Source organism: Amblyomma maculatum, chromosome 9, assembly GCF_055883805.1.
Source record: "Amblyomma maculatum isolate TAMU_Amacu chromosome 9, ASM5588380v1, whole genome shotgun sequence".
Taxonomy (NCBI): domain Eukaryota; kingdom Metazoa; phylum Arthropoda; class Arachnida; order Ixodida; family Ixodidae; genus Amblyomma; species Amblyomma maculatum.
This window is the reverse complement of record NC_139352.1, coordinates 73,508,174-73,526,828: the sequence shown is the minus strand read 5'-3', so window position 1 is coordinate 73,526,828 and position 18,655 is coordinate 73,508,174. Positions and strand designations below refer to the sequence as shown.

Sequence of the window (18,655 nt, the reverse complement as noted above, 5' to 3'; positions counted from 1 at the left end):
TCCCTGTACAACCCCTGTACAACAAACAGCCATCGCAATAGACGGCCTGTTAGCTGTCTCAAAGCCTACCCTTCTTCTCCTATCATTTGCCTCCCATCGTTAGCCTCTTTTCGGCATTCGTTGCAATGGTACATATAGTAATTGGTTTACAGGAAAGGTAAGGCACAGTATCTATCACACTTTTTCCGGCAAATGTGAGTTTGGACGGTACACCATCGCTCCTGTTGCGTGGCGTTCCTTGGCGCGCGTTCAAGTGTGGCATTGTATATAGATGGCGGGGACGCATCCCGCCTCGGCCAATCAAAATGCCGCAAAAGTGGGACACACTTTGTCCACGACAGCATGAACCATTAAAGGCTTTCGCTTTAATATCACAATAAGCCACAGCCACAGCACTGCCCTACATTTCCTTCCCTAGGCCAGGAACGCCGTCTCTGCCTCAGATACGCAGGCATCACGATACTTCAGTATTTGGGAGCCCCCCCCCCCCCCCCCCCATGCCTCAGAGGAAATTCGCTAAGCGACAGACCTGTGACTTAGCCAAGCACAAACTCACCAACGTGAATTAAGCTGCCAAACTGTTGGAGAAGACTAGAAGGGCTCCTTTCTAGCTTTACGCTTACCCCGTGGCAGTTTGGTAACGTACTGGCACTCATGCACTGTTAAGAAAGAACTACGCGCTTACACAGTTCTTCAGCTTTGCAGAGGTAGGGGTGCGTGTTCAGTACATGCCTGTAGGAACAAGGTTTAGTTGTCAACATGCCTATTATGCAAATTATTGCGCGCATTTCGTCGACCTCAGTCTTTGTTATGGGCAGCCAGAAGGCAAAGGTCACCGGGAAAGCACCGTTCGCGATCAGATTAACGTACCAGGATCGATGACAGTGGAACACCTGCGTAGTCCATCTGCAATACCAGGTAAGGCTGTGGGACCTGACGGAATGCTGGAAACGAAATTATATGTAAACATGCGCTTGCTTTTGATTTGGTCGCACATAGTAGCATTTGTTGACGGCATTGACGTTTTTGCCGGAAAGTTCAAAATATTAGATAAGACAGGGCGCATCCTGCGCATTTCCCGCAGTGCATTTAATTCTTACACCTCCTTTTGACGATGGAGTATAGATTGTAAATAGATTGTAAGTAGATTGTAAATAAAATGTAAATTCTTGTTCAGTTGATAATCGCCGCCCACCACTAAGCGTCATCACTAGGGCCCAGAAATTAGGCATAAAAAAACCTCTAAATATATAGGCAGGCATTCAGGCTATAAAGGTACTGATATAGGCGATAAAGCGAAAACCGATATTTTGATTAATATACTTATTTACCAACACAACTTGAATAAAACATGATTTCTGTCCACTAACGAAAGGGTATTAATAAAAAAAAATGCGATGCGTTCGGCCTGCTTAGGTCTTTAGCACGAAAGAACAGGACGTGGTTGACCAGCCAAGCGCGAAGCGTACGCAGTTCTTAAGGCACGTATACAACAAAGCACATTCTGAAGTTGTCAGACTTCAAGCTCTTGCTCCTTTCGGTTGCTCTGCACGTGGAAAATCTTCTTTCCACGTTTTATATTAGTGGCGCAAACCTAAAACATGAGAGTTCATAGGAGCTCAGGCCTTTAGGTGATGTGGCCGTATCGTTTCCGCGTATAGCTCTCTGAATTCGGAAATAGTTTTAAGGCCTCTTTTTTTTTTTTTCTAATAGTTGTTACGCCTTCGAAGAAGATGTAGCAGCCTTTCCTTCCAGTCATCAAAAGGCTGCTCGTACTTCAACTGGGTTCAGGGATTCATCTAATGACCCCGCGGCGGTAGCGCAGAGGTTAGGGTGCTGGAATGCTGTACTGAGTGAAGGATGCGGGATCGAATTCCGGCCGCGGCGGCCGCTCTTCGATGGAGGCGAAAATCAAGGCGGCCGTGTGCTGTGCGATGTCGCACGTTAAAAAAAAACACAGGTGGTCGATATTTCCGGAGCCCTCTACTACGCCGTCCCTCGTTGCCTGAGTAGTTTCGGAACACTGAACCTTCTAAACTGAACCATTTATTGAGTCCAGTCTTTTACGGCGTTTTCACTGTTTCCGTAATATTGCATGTGTTTTTCCGTTTCCCCCACAGAATCAAGACACGCTTTGGCAGCAACACAAAACGTCAGGTGCTGTAGCGCGGAAAGCATACGTTCTTGACGGGGATTTAAGTCATTGTGCTGGGCACTATAACGAATCCATTTGGGGAAAACAGCCGGGCACATGCGCACACGACAGCGCTAACGAAGCTGAAGAGAAAGGGTGACTCTCGTCTCGTTTTCTTTTCTCCATGTTGTGCATTTTTGCTAGTTTAAAATGGAGCCAGGTGCAATGGTTAGCATTTTCTAAAAAAAAAAGTAGGAAGAAAGGCAGATAAGTGCAAACAGCATCTACCCTTTACGCATTTAAAGTCACTTTTCGGTAAATACCTAAATTTCGGTCACTAGTCATCACACAGCGGCTGTGGAAGAGCCTCGAGATCCAGTCAACGTGCCATCGCGTACGACCCCCCCCCCCCCCCCCCCTCTCTTTGTTTACGCGCAGGCCAAACCACTTGCCATTGTGATTTTGCGCGTCCAGCTCACCGCAGGCGATGTCGGCGCTTTTTCGGTCAGTTCCACGCCGGACGACGGCAAATGAGTGGTAGGCAGAGCTCAGCTCCGGCGGATACCCGTCCCAGACGCACGTGGCACTGTACGCGTCAAAACGGGAAACGCACAATACTGAACACATTAACACAGAACCAAGGGGTTACGCGATCCAGTGCCAATATTTCTCTTATTCGCTCATCTCAACAGCATTGCGCCCTGTGCAGTTGAGCATAGTCTTCACCAAAAGCAAGTGTTCGCTCCCACACTATGTACTATAGTTACGAGTTTTCTCTAAGGTGTTAGAAACTGTCGTTCTACGAAACCTAGGGAGTCCACCACGTAATAGCGGCCCTACTACACGGCATAGAACCAGACCGCGCGTGGCCTCTCGACTTTCGTAAAAGGCTGTACACAGCCTGTTTTTAAATAATAATCGTCATTATCGACTTGATTACGGATATTGTTGGGCCAAAAGCCTGTTCCGCATCTATACAGTTAACCCTGACACTGTAGCTCCACTGTGACCAGCTAACCACACCAAATGCGTCATACCTACATATTTTGAGGGTCTTTAACGTTTTACATCTTTTTGATCTCTACAGACACAGTAAAAACATACGTAGGAGGAGGAGGAGGAGGAGAAAAAAAGTCTAGAAGCACCGAAGCACATGCGAGGCCCACCATGTACTCTGCTACTGCCAAGCACATTAGTCCATAGTTATCCGCAGTTCCTTTAAAGCTGTCTACAAAAACAATGAACTTAAAAGAGATTGTCTACTGCCAAGCACATTAGTCCATATCCGCAGTTCCTTTAAAGCTGTCTACAAAAACAATGAACTTAAAAGAGATTGTCTGCCAAGCATATTAGTCCATAGTTATCCGCAGTTCCTTTAAAGCTGTCTACAAAAACAATGAACTTAAAAGAGATTGTCTACTGCCAAGCACATTAGTCCATAGGTATCCGCAGTTCCTTTAAAGCTGTCTACAAAAACAATGAACTTTAAAGAGATTGTCTACTGCCAAGCACATTAGTCCATAGGTATCCGCAGTTCCTTTAAAGCTGTCTACAAAAACAATGAGCTTAATAGAGATTGCCTACTGCCAAGCACATGAGTCCATAGTTATCCGCAGTTCCTTTAAAGCTTTCTACAAAACAATGAGCTTAATAAAGATTGTTTAAACATGTCAAAATCTGCTGGCGGGGCTTGGAAACAAATTTTCAGTGTCGTGGGGCAATTCGGCGACTTCACTCTATTACCGTTTCTCTGATCGCCTTGCGGCAGTAGTATGTACACACTGGCGAAGATCAAGCGAGATTCGCCGAAGCCGAAACGCTGCAGCGCTCGTACCTACGATTGTCGACTTTATAATCAGTAATTCACAAGTAATTTCTCATTCACCTAAGCCATTGACCGAAATATGGAATACAATTGCCGATGTTTTCTGCGGAACAAAATGATCTGTCTGAATTCAAACAAACTGCCATGATGATTTCGCGCGCAGATCATTTTATGTTGATGTATAATTAACGTTGTGAATAATGCTGTTTTCTGCCATTATAATTTTCTGCATTATCCTATCTGTAAGGACTGTCGTAAGACGGTGGGCAACGTTCTTAAATAATTAACATCCTAATTTTGCCTTCCCATTTTCACAGGCTTTGCGTCATGTACATTTATTTTTAATATTTCAACTGAAAAAGGAATCAGCTCGGTTTTTAATTGATAAGGTCGCTCACCCAGCTCAGCATTGGGAAATTGAGTAAGTTCTTCAACTTTTTTTCCCTGATTGCGACTGTAGAATTTCAAGCGCTACTAGACACTACCAGACATATCAAGCTTGTGATTTTCTTTGTTATTTAGATGGAAAAATAGGGCCGTACCTTCGGTTCAAAATAAATCCTGTGGTATAATTGGACGCTCTTTTGTCGGCGAGACGCTCGAGAGTTCTGCGTGGGGAAGAAAAAGGCAGTATTTCAATAAAATTAAGACCGGAGACAAATTCAAATTGACTTGTAACGATGCATTACCACGTTTTAATAGGCGCGGCTACAGTTACTAATAAAGTAGCGATCGTAATATATTAAAAAGGCGAAAATAAAGGGCTACAGGCTACAGGCTCTACCAACATCGGGGTTTTCACAAGCGCATTGCGGCAACGTCGATGTAGATTTTTTTATGCAGATATTTTATTACATATAGGCTACACAGATATTCACTTCAAACTGTTATAATCGAGTAATTTTCATTGCTTATACGAAATAATTAAGATTGAATCGAGTGGTGGATTATAAAAAATAATCCATATTAAAAAAAAAAAGATATCAATAGCAATCAATGGGCTCTTTGCTGCTGGAACGCCATCCTGCCTCCATAAAAACCCTTAATTGTACGAAAATCGCTCTTCTCTAAACAAAACAAAAATTGATATGGCAGCATCCCCTCTGATATTTTCTATATAAAGGAACATCGTTGACAAACTGAGTCTGGCTTCATCGACAGGGCATTGTCTTCAAGCAGATAAAACTCTCGCCGAAAACTTAGATTGATTTTATAGAGGCCACGCACTTTGTAATAGTGGCAAACTTTTTGTTTTGTTTTGATAGACTGGCGGAAAATTTCTTAAATCTAATTTTCTCGCCAGTATACTACATGCACCTTCTACTGCCGTGCAAGCACGCCCTCTATAGAAAGGGCGTTGGCCGTACAAGGTTAATCAACGTACTATACGAAGAAAGAGCCACAGAATAAACTCTTGCTGATAACAAAATTATGAGGACGCTCAAGCGATAGCGTCTTTAATAAAAAATTAAAGTGTGCTGCAGAATCTGCATTGGAGTAATGCGAAAGCACGGATGCTGCTGCTGTTGGTTGCTTCTGGTTGCTTCTAGTTGCCTAATTCACTTCTTGTTTACCCATTTTAGTCTTTGGTACTTTCAAATTGCGCACCAATTCATTCATAATGCCCATTTTTGGCTCCACTTCATGGTGCGGGACGTCACATCCTCTACATCACATTAATTCACTACTTCCGGGCAAACGCGGAGCCGCCCGACTGCCAGGCAATGGACGAACGTTTGCAAACTTATAAAGAAATAATCGAAAATTATAGACTAGGAAGACGTCTGATGCCGCCACCGGATCCTAGCTTAAATAATAAAGAGGCCATAGCCTGGCGGCGATTACAAGCCGGAAATTTCCCGAACCCTGTCTGGTTGTTTCACACCCAGATAGATGAGAGGAAAAATGATAAATGTAAAGCCTGCGAGGCGAGGGGACCCTCGACCATATACTTTGGGAATGCCCTAAAGGCCCGTTCACACTTGCGACTAGCAGCGGTCGCGCGACCGTTTTGGTCGAAAAGCGACAGTCGCAAATGGTCGAATCGGTCGAAAAGCGACTGCCGCGGGCTGTTACGTTTCTCCACCGAGAAGTGGGACAGCTGACGCGGCCACCGCATAGCAACAGGCAGAACCGCGAGCGGATCGGCCATTTCGACGCCGTTCATCGGCCGCGCAACGCTTCCTCCCGCCGACAAGTCTCAGCGTGTTCCTGTGCGTGCGTGTGTGTGCACAAGCTGGCCAAGCCTGGAGATCGAGGGAAAGTGCGTCGCCCTCTCCTGTCTGCAGGAGGTGGAGGAGATGAGATCGGAACACCTGCGATTGAGTCATTCGTCGTGAACCAACATGTTTGGCTCTCCCTTTCCTGTGAGGGTTTACCCTTTCCCTGTGAACTGGAAAAACTATAAAAAGCAGCGGCCGACTCCGCTGGGAGAGAGACTACTTTGACGCGCCGTTGGTACGACGCTAGACACCAGCTGTGTGAGAGTGTCTGTAATCTCTCCGGGTCAGCTTCACTGCCCGTTTCTTCCTGATGTTACAGTAAAGGTTGTTTCGTTAAAAGACGCCTCGTCTTTGCTGGCACCTTTGATGCCGTCCGCCGTCCACGGAGCCGCCAGGCCAACGCTACCGAGAGGCCGCGCGCCGCAGCGGTACGCTACCCGGCACTCGCGACCCTCAAACGTAACAACTGGCGTCAGCGGTGGGCTGAGCACGCGACACCAAACGTAACAATTGGTGAACAGCGGTGGGACGACGACGACCAAACCGTAACCGTGGTTGGAGGGACGAGCCAGGCGATACCGTCGTCCAACAACTGGTGAACAGCGGTGGGACGACGACGACCAAACCGTAACCGTGGTTGGAGGGACGAGCCAGGCGATACCGTCGTCCAACAACTGGTGAACAGCGGAAAGCGGAGAGACGAGGACGACCAAGCAGTGACCGTGGTCGGTGAAACGAGCCAGGCCTGACCGAAGTGCAACATCTGGTGGGAAGAGCGGAGATGTCCGAGGCGTGACTCGTGAATCAAAGCAGCTCAGCGGAAAAGGCGGGAGCAGTGCAACGAGCCCTGTGTGATGACTGGTTGCCTGCAGCGGAACGACTGCGTTGGATTCTTGGCTGCGAGGTTTGGTGAGTGCGGGACTTTCTTCTACTGAGTTTTGCCAGGCTTTTGTTAAGTAGAGAACAGAGCTGGTAATTGTGTTGTCGTTGTTGCTGGGTTAATTGCAGCAAGGCAATAGTGGGCAGTAGAGAAGGCAGCACTCGGAACAGCCATGAATTTGGATTTGAAGTCGTTGCGCAAACCGAAATTGCTGGAGCTTGCGGAGGAGTTGGGTCTGAATTTGTCAGACAAACTCAGAAAACTAGAAGTGTTAAAGGCTATTCTTGAGTTGGAAGCTGAAGATGACGAGCTTTTGGAATGCCTTGAGATCATTGACGAACGTCAAGAGGAACGTGAACGTAGAGAACGTCACGAGAAAGAGGAACGTGAACGTAGAGAACGTCACGAGAAAGAGATGCGTGAACGTAGAGAACGTCACGAGAAAGAGATGCGTGAACGTAGGGAACGTTTCGAGAAAGAGGACGCCCGCGTAAGGAAACTGATGCAGCTGGAGATATCAGCACATAGAATGAGCGTGGAAAGGATTAAAGCTTGCAATGCCATTCAGTGTAACGGTTCAATACCGCGAGATGGTCCGCCACCGTTCCTCATTGCCGAGGATGTGGCCGAGTATTTGGCAGACTTCGAGAATGTCTGCAGAAGTAAACGTTTCGAGCGAGATAGTTGGGCGCAGATGTTGGTAGCTCTTCTCTCCGCTGAAGCGTCGGAAGAAATCAAGCGATTGGTTGGCGACCGCTTGAAAAATTACGATGAACTAAAAGAGTCATTGCTGATACGATATCAGATAACGCCTCAGGATCTTCGGAAGAGATATGAGAGCGAGAAACATTGTAACGAGGCATACTTTGATTTGGCCTATCAGTTGAAAGCCGCTGTAAGCAAATGGCTAGACAGTGCGGAAGTTCCGGAGCAAATCGAACTTGCACCGGAGTGTGAGAAACAGCTTGGGGAAACGGCCGAGCAATGTGACCGCAGTAGCGAGCCGACCGAGCCTCGAACAGAAGAGTATCCTGTTACCTTGGTCGAGCCACTAGCTGAGACGGTTAGCACATGCTTAATCGGCGAGAAGTCCGAAGTGACGCCGTTAAGCGAGGTGAACTGCATGCCGACCCAAGTAGCTGTAGGAGATACAGTTCCATCAAATGAGTGTGGGGAACTGGTAATAGCTGAACCGCCTCTCGAGTTAAATGCAGAAGCTGGTCTAGAGCGTGGCGGAGATGGAAATCAGCTAGGAAATGAGACAATTTCGGTTTCCGAAATCAGCTGTGTCGTAGAGCAGGGCACACCGAAAAACGAAGTGCCGATCAGGGAAACTGCGCAGCCCGCGAGTTGCGATCACCCAGGGCAGACCGACGAGGAGTGCGCGTCCGCTGTAGAGAGCGAGACTTGCGAAGGCGACAGCGAGCGACCAGAGCAGAGTCAGAATCGTTCGTGCCCTGATACTACGCTAGGTTGTATTCGCGAAAGCAACCCCAGTGCGAACGCGGACGTGGCATACATGACCCTCACGCAATCCGAAGCGCCCCAGCTGTCGAAAGAGCTTGATCGTGCGCCGGTTAACGCTGAGCGATGCGGCTCATCGGAGGACCCGTGTAACGTGAGTGGCGAGCCAGTGGAAATGCCTAGCTTGAGGGCTGGCATAAGCGGTTGTTCGGATTTGACTGAAAGTGAGTCATGCGATGCAGCCGCGGCGCCGCCAGAGGAAATGCCTAGCTTGAGGGCTGGCGTGAGCAGTTGTCGTTCGGACTTGACGGAAAGTGAGTCATGCGCTGCTGGCCGCGATGCAGACGCGGCGCCGCACTTTGACCACTCAGACGACACCGGTACCCTACTAGCTCCGGTTACCGCTAGAACGGTTACCGCTAGCTTGCCAGAGCTCGCGCCGAAAGAAAGTAGGACTAGAGTATTCAAGTCCTGCCACCGAAAAACGCGGAAAGGCAGGCGCGAGAAAGAATGCTGCCATCGTAAGGAGAGCAAACTCAAACGATTGCAGAAAGAAAGCAGAAGGCTAGTATTCCAGTGCTGCCGACGAAAAACGCGGAAAGGCAGGCGCGAGGAAGAATGCTACAATCGTAAGGAGAGCAAACTCCAAAGACTGCAAAAAGAAAGCAGAAAGCGTGTGTTCCAGTACTGCCGCAGAAAAAAGCGGAAAGGCAGGCGCGAGAAAGAATGGAACAAGTTGAAGCTATCGCGAAAGAGAAAGCGACTATCCCAAAGGCAGAAATGCGCCCGTGCCCAGAAAATGCGTGACTGGTGCGCCAAGCGTAAGGAGAGGGATAGGTTGTTTAGCAAAGCTAGTGACTTATGCTCATGCGTTTCTTTGCACAGAAACAGGAAGGTACGGTTGTTCCGTGAAACGGACAGCCGAAGCTTTAGTGAAAAGGGTGATCTCAACGGTAATGCCGATGGCTTAAGTCGAAGCCCATAACTTGAGAAGAAGCCTTTATTCACTAGTTGGTGTTTTTCTTCCTGGCCTAGGATTTTAAACAGATTGCATTGTATTATTTTTGTTTGAGAATGACGTTTTTGAAAGCGCGATTTTCAAATTTGTGGACGCGTTCCAAGTGCTGCTGAGCTGCCCTTTAATGTAGATGGGGGCATAAGAGGGAAATAGTCTGGCAAAACTTAGTGAAGTTTGTGCCGTGCTTGCTGGCTGAACGGTTGAGTTTTTAACGTGGTTGTGATGCTGTAGGTTGTCAGAAATCTCTCCTGAAGAAAAGTTGCAGAGTGCCTTGGAATCCCGGACTCGCCAAGGACTTCTTCAGGCCGTTTGAGCTCAAGAGAAGCTGAGTCGGACGACCCCGGCTAGCAGCAACATCCCGATCCCTCCGGACAGCGGATGCAGTCCCCTGCCCTTCGGGATCTCCCTTCCCCGGCGGGGCAGTCTGTTACGTTTCTCCACCGAGAAGTGGGACAGCTGACGCGGCCACCGCATAGCAACAGGCAGAACCGCGAGCGGATCGGCCATTTCGACGCCGTTCATCGGCCGCGCAACGCTTCCTCCCGCCGACAAGTCTCAGCGTGTTCCTGTGCGTGCGTGTGTGTGCACAAGCTGGCCAAGCCTGGAGATCGAGGGAAAGTGCGTCGCCCTCTCCTGTCTGCAGGAGGTGGAGGAGATGAGATCGGAACACCTGCGATTGAGTCATTCGTCGTGAACCAACATGTTTGGCTCTCCCTTTCCTGTGAGGGTTTACCCTTTCCCTGTGAACTGGAAAAACTATAAAAAGCAGCGGCCGACTCCGCTGGGAGAGAGACTACTTTGACGCGCCGTTGGTACGACGCTAGACACCAGCTGTGTGAGAGTGTCTGTAATCTCTCCGGGTCAGCTTCACTGCCCGTTTCTTCCTGATGTTACAGTAAAGGTTGTTTCGTTAAAAGACGCCTCGTCTTTGCTGGCACCTTTGATGCCGTCCGCCGTCCACGGAGCCGCCAGGCCAACGCTACCGAGAGGCCGCGCGCCGCAGCGGTACGCTACCCGGCACTCGCGACCCTCAAACGTAACAACTGGCGTCAGCGGTGGGCTGAGCACGCGACACCAAACGTAACAGGGCCGATCGGGCACTGCTCGAATTTCTAGTCGCGCGACTACTAGTCGCAAACCATTTCACCAATCAGCGAGGTCCCGGAGTACTGAATCGAGCACCTTCTCAATGCAATTAAAGGATACCCCTACCTTTTCAACAAACGACATCCGAAATTCAAAGGCAGGGAGAAGGATATGGCCTGGGAGGAGATTGGAAAGATATTCGGACTATCCGGTAAGTACTATGAACTTTTGAGAAATGGGTTTTTCACGCAGGCGCAACATTTTATATTGACACCGTCTATTCGTCGTCGGCGTTCTCGCCTGAAAACGCTGAAGTGTCTGGCAAGCGGCTGCTACCGACGTTCGCTGTCATCGCCCTGCAGCTTTCCTACTCCCAACTCGTTTTTCGAGAAGGCGACAGTCGCAAGTGTGAACATAGCTCCTCTCCTCTGGTCGCGCGACTACCAGTCGCGCGACCTCATCTATAGTCGCAAGTGTGAATAGACCTTAAGTCTCCGGGCGCTAGAGACAACAGCAAAAGTAGAGAAGCTTGGGTAACCCTGCTGCGAAGCGACGTACGTCCCCGCTGACCCGCAAAAAGCCGTCCGCCTGGCGGCTGAGGCCGCGAATAACCAATGTATATTCGCCAGTCCTTAGTCGCGGAGGTTCCAACCTCTGTTCCTCAGGCCTGCGTGCCAGGAGCGGTGAGTAGGGGGCCTCCTAAATAGGTAGAAATTAAAGCTTTAATCAATCAATCATCAATATTCTTGTTTACCCATTTTAGTCTTTGGTACTTTCAAATTGCGCGCCAATCCCTTCATGTGCCCTTTTCGGCTCTACTTCCGGTTGCGTGACGTCACATCATCTACGTCACATTAATTCACTTCTTGTTTACCCATTTTAGTCTTTGGTATTTTTAGAAGTAACGTAATGTGACGTAGAGGATGTGACGTCACGCAACCGGAAGTAGAGTTGAAAAGGGCACATGAAGGGATTGGCGTGCAATTTGAAAGTACCAACCACCGATTTAGGAAGCCCCCTAATTCAATTCTTGTTTACCCATTTTAGCCTTTGGTACAACCGCTGCGGACGCGATTTTGCTAACGCAGTCTGCGGACAGAAATCTGTTAACATAGCGAAATAATGCTTTCGCATTAATAATAATAATAATTGGTTCAAAGGAACAGGAAGGCGTAATACCTGTCACAGATGTATATAAATATGTGTGTGTGTGTGTACGATACTGTTAAGGGAAATAAATTTTAAGCGTCCCCCTATAGAGAACTCAAACCTTCATGCGGTGTACAGCCTTGTTAACTATGCAAAACCATACCAAAGTCCTACCATGCTTAACAGAGCTTTCGCTCGCGTCACTAGGTTTTAGCAGTTTTAGTATGACTAGGTTTTAGTCTTGCTTGCCACCCCCGCCACGTTTACACAAAATGACGTGCATAAAGCCGAGTTCAACTCCGATGGTCTGGAAGACTTTTTATGCCTTGCAGATCCACGACCACCCCGACAACGCCGACATTTTTGTGACTCGGGACAATTATCGCGTAACACTGATTATCTAGCTGTGCCAGAACCAAATACAGTCGAAATTTTCGGAGCCCTCCACTAAGGCGTCCATCATAGCCCTAGTCGCTTCGGGACGTTAAACCACATGACCCGACCAAACTATAATATTAACTGTGGCAGTCGTGCAAACACGTTGCATATGTAGGACTCGTACCTGGCAACGAGGAGGTGGTTCCAGAGTTGGTTCGTGTAATGGGCGATGTACTCGACGGAGACTACTTTGAGCACGCTGGTGCCGCTCGGCGTGCTCGCTTGAAACACATCCGAGTACTTCCCTTCGTCCGTCTTCACATAGGCACTGGCACCCCTGCGTAAATGTACAGCAGACGAGGGAAGAGCACTATGCGAAACAGTCCAACTAAACCAACTGTGCACCACTCTTTTTCCCTCTGTTGTTTAGAGCTGCCACTACACTTCCGTTCGATCTCCCACGTTGTTACTTGTTTATTCATTTGTCCGCTTGCTTGTTTACCTGTACAGTAGTGCAGCCTCAACGCGAGGCTGTGAGCTGGCGGTAATATGACAAGCCTAATTAGTATTTTACTCACGAAAAACACCGAACCATAACAAACTTTGCTTACACAAACCAAGGTATAGTGAAGCCTTACGAAAAGCCAAAGAAGTTTGGTTTAGTTTGGTTTGTGGGGTTTAACGTCCCAAAGCAACTCAGGCTATGAGGACGCCGTAGTGGAAGGCTCCGGAAATTTCGACCACCTGGGGTTCTTTAACGTGCACTGACAAAGTAATGTACCCGCAAAAGTAAATCAGCAGTTACAAGGTAACAAAACCTTAATGGTCGCTAAGAGGTGAACATCAATCGCACACGCCTTCCGGACGCGTGTTTCTTCTTTAGAAACGATGAGTCATTCAGGGACGTTAAAGATCATAACACTTGCGCGCCATCTGTTATGGTAGCACCGTATGATAGCGAAATTTACCAGTGTGCGCCGCATATACCAGAGCTTCTAACTTTCGCGTTACAATCGAGAGATACTGTGCTTTCCTTTCCCCCAAAACCAACTAAAACAAAAATATTTTAAAATATATATCTGAATGAAAAGACAGTTAAAGCGTCACTACAGAGGCCTATGGATAAAGGAGCTATCGCCTTTAAGGCTGCGCTTGAGAATCCTGACCTTGGCAGTCTCTTTTCGGTGGAGGCGAAAAGCAAGGCGCCTGGGTGCTCCGCGATGTGAGTGCACGTTAAAGAACCCCAGGTGGCCGAAACTTCTGGAGCCCTCCACTACGGCGTCGCTCATAGGCTGAGTCGCTTGGGGACGCTCAACCCCACAAACCAAACTAGAACCAAGCCGTTAAATCATGTACAATTTTACTAAACCTTCAAACCCCTTTCTCTTAAGCTTCCTCTTGAGCTTTCTCTTCAGCTTTCCCTTCTGCCACCGTTATTTCATGTACATAAGGTTTCATGTACATAAGTCCAAAGACAGAATCCTGCAGCTAGTTGAAAGTGATGTCAGTTTAAAAGCAGTGAGATCATTCTTATTTTAAAGTCTTCCTTATTTCCGCATGGAATTTCCTTTCGCTAGGTCTTGCTTCTCATTTTCAGTGAAAAAATTAGCCGAATCATGCACTCATTCATGCAAGCGAGATTCAGCGACTGCATTGCGCGGAGGTGAATACAACATATTCACTGTTATAAATTTGTCTTCTTTCCTGGTAGAGCATGCGTGACGCGACTATTCACCCGTGTTTATAAACCAGAACAATCAATCAGAATACAGTATACACTATAGACAATCAAATCAGAACAATCATAATACGAAATTTTTCAACCTCCTTATAGTTCGCGCCCTGTGCTCTTGACTACAAATTGATATCAGGTCCAGGTCGGGGCCAGGCTTGAAGTGGCTGTCCTGCGCTGATCGCGGACTTTCTGCCTTGGGCTTAGGCCCCAGGAATAGGCCCGTGAAAAGATTCAACATATATAACGTCGCGCATTTCGCAAATTAATGCCGTGTGCTTCTGTCAGCACCGAACCTGCTTTAGGTGGGTGCTGACTCATCGTTCACGCCGCATTGTAGATTTTCCTAATGATGCCGCTTTTTATATTCTTTTTCAGGGCAGGGGATCACCGGTTCCAGGCTTAGAAATACATGCCGAAGGTACATTTTTTCACTCCTGGCCCTGCTTATTTATGCCCCACCCTCCTCCTTCCCCTCTTTCCTAGCTTTTCTTCTTCGGAAGCAAATGCGTATTTAAATCCCGGCCAATGATGATCGCGTTGCCCAGACGAAGGCAAGTCCATTTGTCGAAACGTTGCCTCGGCTTGCGAACACAGACTCCCCCTTTAACCTTGCTCAGTACTCTTTCATACTGTATAGCCATCTTCTCCACAATAAGAGACTGCAGGAACACCGGAACAACTTGGAAAGTGGAAAGGACAAAACGTTTCTGGTATCACATTGCCATTCATGTGAAATAATGAAGAAGGAGAAGAAGTGCACTCCTAAGTTTGACAGTGATAGGATTTTGTATCGCTACAAAGAGATGACGAGAGAGATAGTGGAATCATTTTATTTCAACGGACAATATGTGTGTCAGCAAGACTTCTCTTGCTCTTTCAAGCAAAGAGGTGTCTTTTTTAAGTGATTTTTTGTGCAGCAGGTGAACCCAGGGGTTGTTTCACGCGACTGTTTCGTTTTCTTCATGTTTGTTTTTTCTGGGCCTTGGAGTAAAGGGCTTAGGCATAGTTGTGAGTCAGCGCTTGTACTGTGGCTTTCTTTTATCTTGTCCTTTGTCTTCGTGTTCGCGCTGTTTATACTAATAATGATTAAGTACCAACTCGCCCAACAAAGTATCTTGGTAAGCCATCTTCTCCCTCTCGTTCTGCCCTATCGTGGCAGTTGTACGTGGCGCTGCTTTGTACCGGTTGTCGTGAGTGACCCGTCGCACCCGCGAGAGATAACTACTTCTGCGCGCGAATCCTGAATGACACTGCTGTGAACACGTTGAAACGAAAGTGCGAGCGACGGATGGCGATGCTGTAGGCGCGCTCAATTTTTCCTTGTCATTGAGGAAAGGTCGTGTTTTGGGCCGGGACATGCATATTACTATACTAGCGCCATTTGCCTCCAGCGAAGTCGCCTGGATAACTATCGCTGCCTCTGCCCTCATCGCGCGCGTCACTCACATGCGTGCGATGACGTCGGAAAACGTGACCGCCGATCTCTGGTCGCAGGCATCTAGCAGTTGGCCGAACAGCTCCGACATGCCTCGCATGTCGAGCGCCTCGTCGGACGCCTGCAGGTTCTCGGCGAAGGTGTCCAGAACATCCCGCACGAGGCACGACAGAGCATCCTCGAAAGAGAGATACACATACATGCAAATAAGAGAAGCTTGCGCGAGTCAGGAGACTCCACACTAGTACGTTGCAAGCGGCAGAGTGTGCTGACTACTACACGGTGAAGTGATGTCGGGCTCATGATGTGCACGGTCACGAACATGCGTGCATAGACTTGCATGCTCTTGATGTGCTGATGTGCTGAGTGATGTGCTGTTCAGTGGAATTTGCGTCTGCGCATCATCGCTCCATGCAGCGGAAGCATTGCGATTAACCAGGTACCTCCTCTAAAAACTAGTTGTTGTTCTTTTTGTTTTTTTTTTCTGCGACAGTGCTGAGTTGGAGTGCTCTAAAATAAGAGTGTTCATAGCTGCATCGGCAACAATGGTAAAAAGAGGAGGACCAAGGTAACAGCAGCTTTTGCTCGGATCTAAAATAAGGTGTATATTTTAGCAGGGAATATATCTAGCTTCTCACTCTTCTTTTTTTTTTTTTGCTTGTTTTCCTATAGCCTACATTGATGTTGGCACCAAAATAGTAGAATATATAGTGATGCGGTAGTAGAAGAGAGTATAAGTAACGTACTTGGGACTAACAAGAGGTCAGCCAGGTATAGTAGAGTTCTGGAACTCTGTCATTCTATATATTTTCAGTAATCAGGGTTAAAGCATTCACTTGGAACCGCTTGGAACGAGATGAAACATCTGTAGCTGAGGGCAGTGGTACGGCTGCTGGATTCAAAAGCGCTCTGATGCCAGATTAGAGAGAACAGTATCAAATGAAGACTATTTCTACCTGGTTGAAATGGTCACTGATGAGAAATATAACTTATCCCACATGGACATATTACCACCCTCTAATGACAAAGGCGCTGCTATCACTGAAAACGGATATTTGATAAGCTAGAAAACGCCAGTAAATTAAATATTTTAACCTCATTAAAACAAAACAGTTTATAAAAAATAATGCTTATAACGAAAGAAGGGGCATTCCCCTTGCCAGCTCCAGCAAAAACCCGTACGTGTATCTGATATATATTCTTTGCGAAATAAAATTGTTCTGCAAAGGGACGAATGCCCGCGTGAGGCCCACTGGCCATTTAGCATTGAGCACTTTGATTTATGACGGCGCTTCCATCTCCAATTCGATGCGGCGGAGGAATAATGGTACGCAAAGTCCGTTCTGTCGACCAGCGTGCAAAACACGCGGAGAACGTTTCCTGCCTCTAACGGGACGCGAATAGTGTGGTGCCCATTATGTCGGCTTCGGCCCAGACAGAAATCCTCCTCGCTAGCCAAGCCACGGTGGTGCAGTGGTAAGGGCGCTTGACTGCTTGGCCCAAGGATGCGGGATCGAATCCCGGTCGCGGCGGCCGCTTTTCGATGGAGGCGACAAGCAAGGTTCCCGTGTGGTGTGTAATGTCGTTGTGCACGACAGCTTCACGGTCAAACTTTCCGCAGTCCTCCACTACGGCATCTCATAGCCTAAATCATTCTGGGACATTAAACACTACAAACCAAATCAAATCAAATCCCCCTTGAAACTTTCACGTGAGAGGAGGGCGGAAAACGGAAAGTAGGAGAGAAATGGAGAAAGAGAGGGTGGGAGGTGACGTGTGGCGAAAGGGAAAACGTAGTCACCAGCCGGAGTCTAGGTATCGAGGTAGTTGAGGGATGGGGAGGGAGGAGAGGAAGTAAGACATGTCACAGATTGGTGTACTGGATCACGCGACCCGCTCGCACGTCGTTTGGACACCACATCGGAGTAGCTGTATCATCCTTGGGGAAACGTGTGCTAACGGATACTGTGTCGTATAAATCGTATTGATCTCCTGTGATTGTTTCACAAAAATTTGTGATGCTAAGCTAAATCACGAATTACTTGCAGTCGCTGATCACAGAGTCATATTTTTGGTCTTGATATGACGAGCGAGCAGAATTTAAATGTGAAATATTCAAATCAAAATTTCTCCTCGATTAATGACCTCTTTCGGTGTCGGCGAAACAACCGCATTACAAGAATCAGCCACGATTTTTTTTTTTTTTTGAAGAACATAAATAGGCCGGCTGCGATTTTCCTCAGTGTTCCTTAAGTGTGATTATTGTAATTCGGAATTGTCATATTGGTTATATCGCGCCGTCCTAACTGGGGACCTTATATTCCTGGTTAAGCAGTCTCGCTCGTGTTACTGGGCAGACCATTACGAGCAACCACTTACTAATGCAGACCCTTCGCCGTCACTCCCCATGCTTTCTTCGGCGCTCCCTTCGCTGTCGTCATCCTTGTGCACCGGCCTGCTTAGCGAGCTTCGTCTGCAGCCCGACTTCGTCGTGCCGTTGAGGTTTTTTATTACTGCGAGAGAAGCGATCATTACAGTGATTTCTCGTGATCTGCGAATTTACCAGTCTAGTTAGAAGTATGCCAAGGCCGAAGACGAGGCCTTAAGTCTAAGCCAATCCCTGCCTGCCAAGAAGGTTATCCACACGTGCAGCGGTTTTAGAACTATTTTCACATACCTTCACCGTAGTGTTCATTGTCGCCATCATCACTGTCCTCATCACTGGCGTCCTTTATCCCCAGCAGACTCAGAGATTTCTTGAAGTTAACAGCAAGCGGCCTTTTGGCAGTCATAGAGTGCTGCGTCAGCAACGAGGTCGCCAGCACATGCACAGCCGTTTTTGCGTACGACATGATGGCGAACAGTAGCTTGCACAGAAGCCACACCACCAAGCAGCCGCATGCGAGGACAGCGATTCCGATGGTTTCGTCGGCATTGAGCCACTCTCGCAGCGGCATGGCACTCTGGAACAGAATATTGTACCGCATTATGCGTTGGTGGTGACTATGCTCCAACACGGACAAAGTCTATATCTAGCATGCATCACATAAGGCGTCAGTGTAGTGAAGGATTTATAACACTATCAGTACTATCGCTTGGGCTGAGGTTAACCAGAAAACTTTCTATGGGCGCTGATCGAGTGCCAGATCAATCTATACGCGCCTCATCTTGAGCATGCTTTACCTCATCCATGACCGTCAGAAATTGCCTGGGCTGCTGGATACAGGTGATGCGACACTGAGTCTTGATACGTTTGTCATGAGGTTGTTTCAATTTATGTAGTTTCCCATGGAGAATATCTATGGACAGAAAAATAAACAACGAGAAAT

The 18,655-nt window shown here is 47.7% G+C and overlaps 1 protein-coding gene across 1 annotated transcript in view; it reads right to left on the bottom strand.

Annotated features, from left to right (window-relative positions):
• The window catches only part of LOC146179426 (serine/threonine-protein kinase haspin-like), a 28,177-nt gene extending 9,864 nt beyond the window's left edge, over positions 1–18,313 (bottom strand). The window contains exons 1-7 of the mRNA XM_084580191.1: positions 18,004–18,313; positions 17,706–17,839; positions 15,338–15,504; positions 12,341–12,493; positions 4,502–4,567; positions 2,614–2,720; positions 871–944 (exon numbers count right to left, since the gene is read on the bottom strand). Coding sequence (XP_084436317.1) covers positions 871–944; positions 2,614–2,720; positions 4,502–4,567; positions 12,341–12,493; positions 15,338–15,504; positions 17,706–17,839; positions 18,004–18,313 — 1,011 coding nt within the window. The remainder of the gene's footprint in view (positions 1–870; positions 945–2,613; positions 2,721–4,501; positions 4,568–12,340; positions 12,494–15,337; positions 15,505–17,705; positions 17,840–18,003) is intronic.
• Between the last annotated feature and the right edge of the window lie 342 nt (positions 18,314–18,655).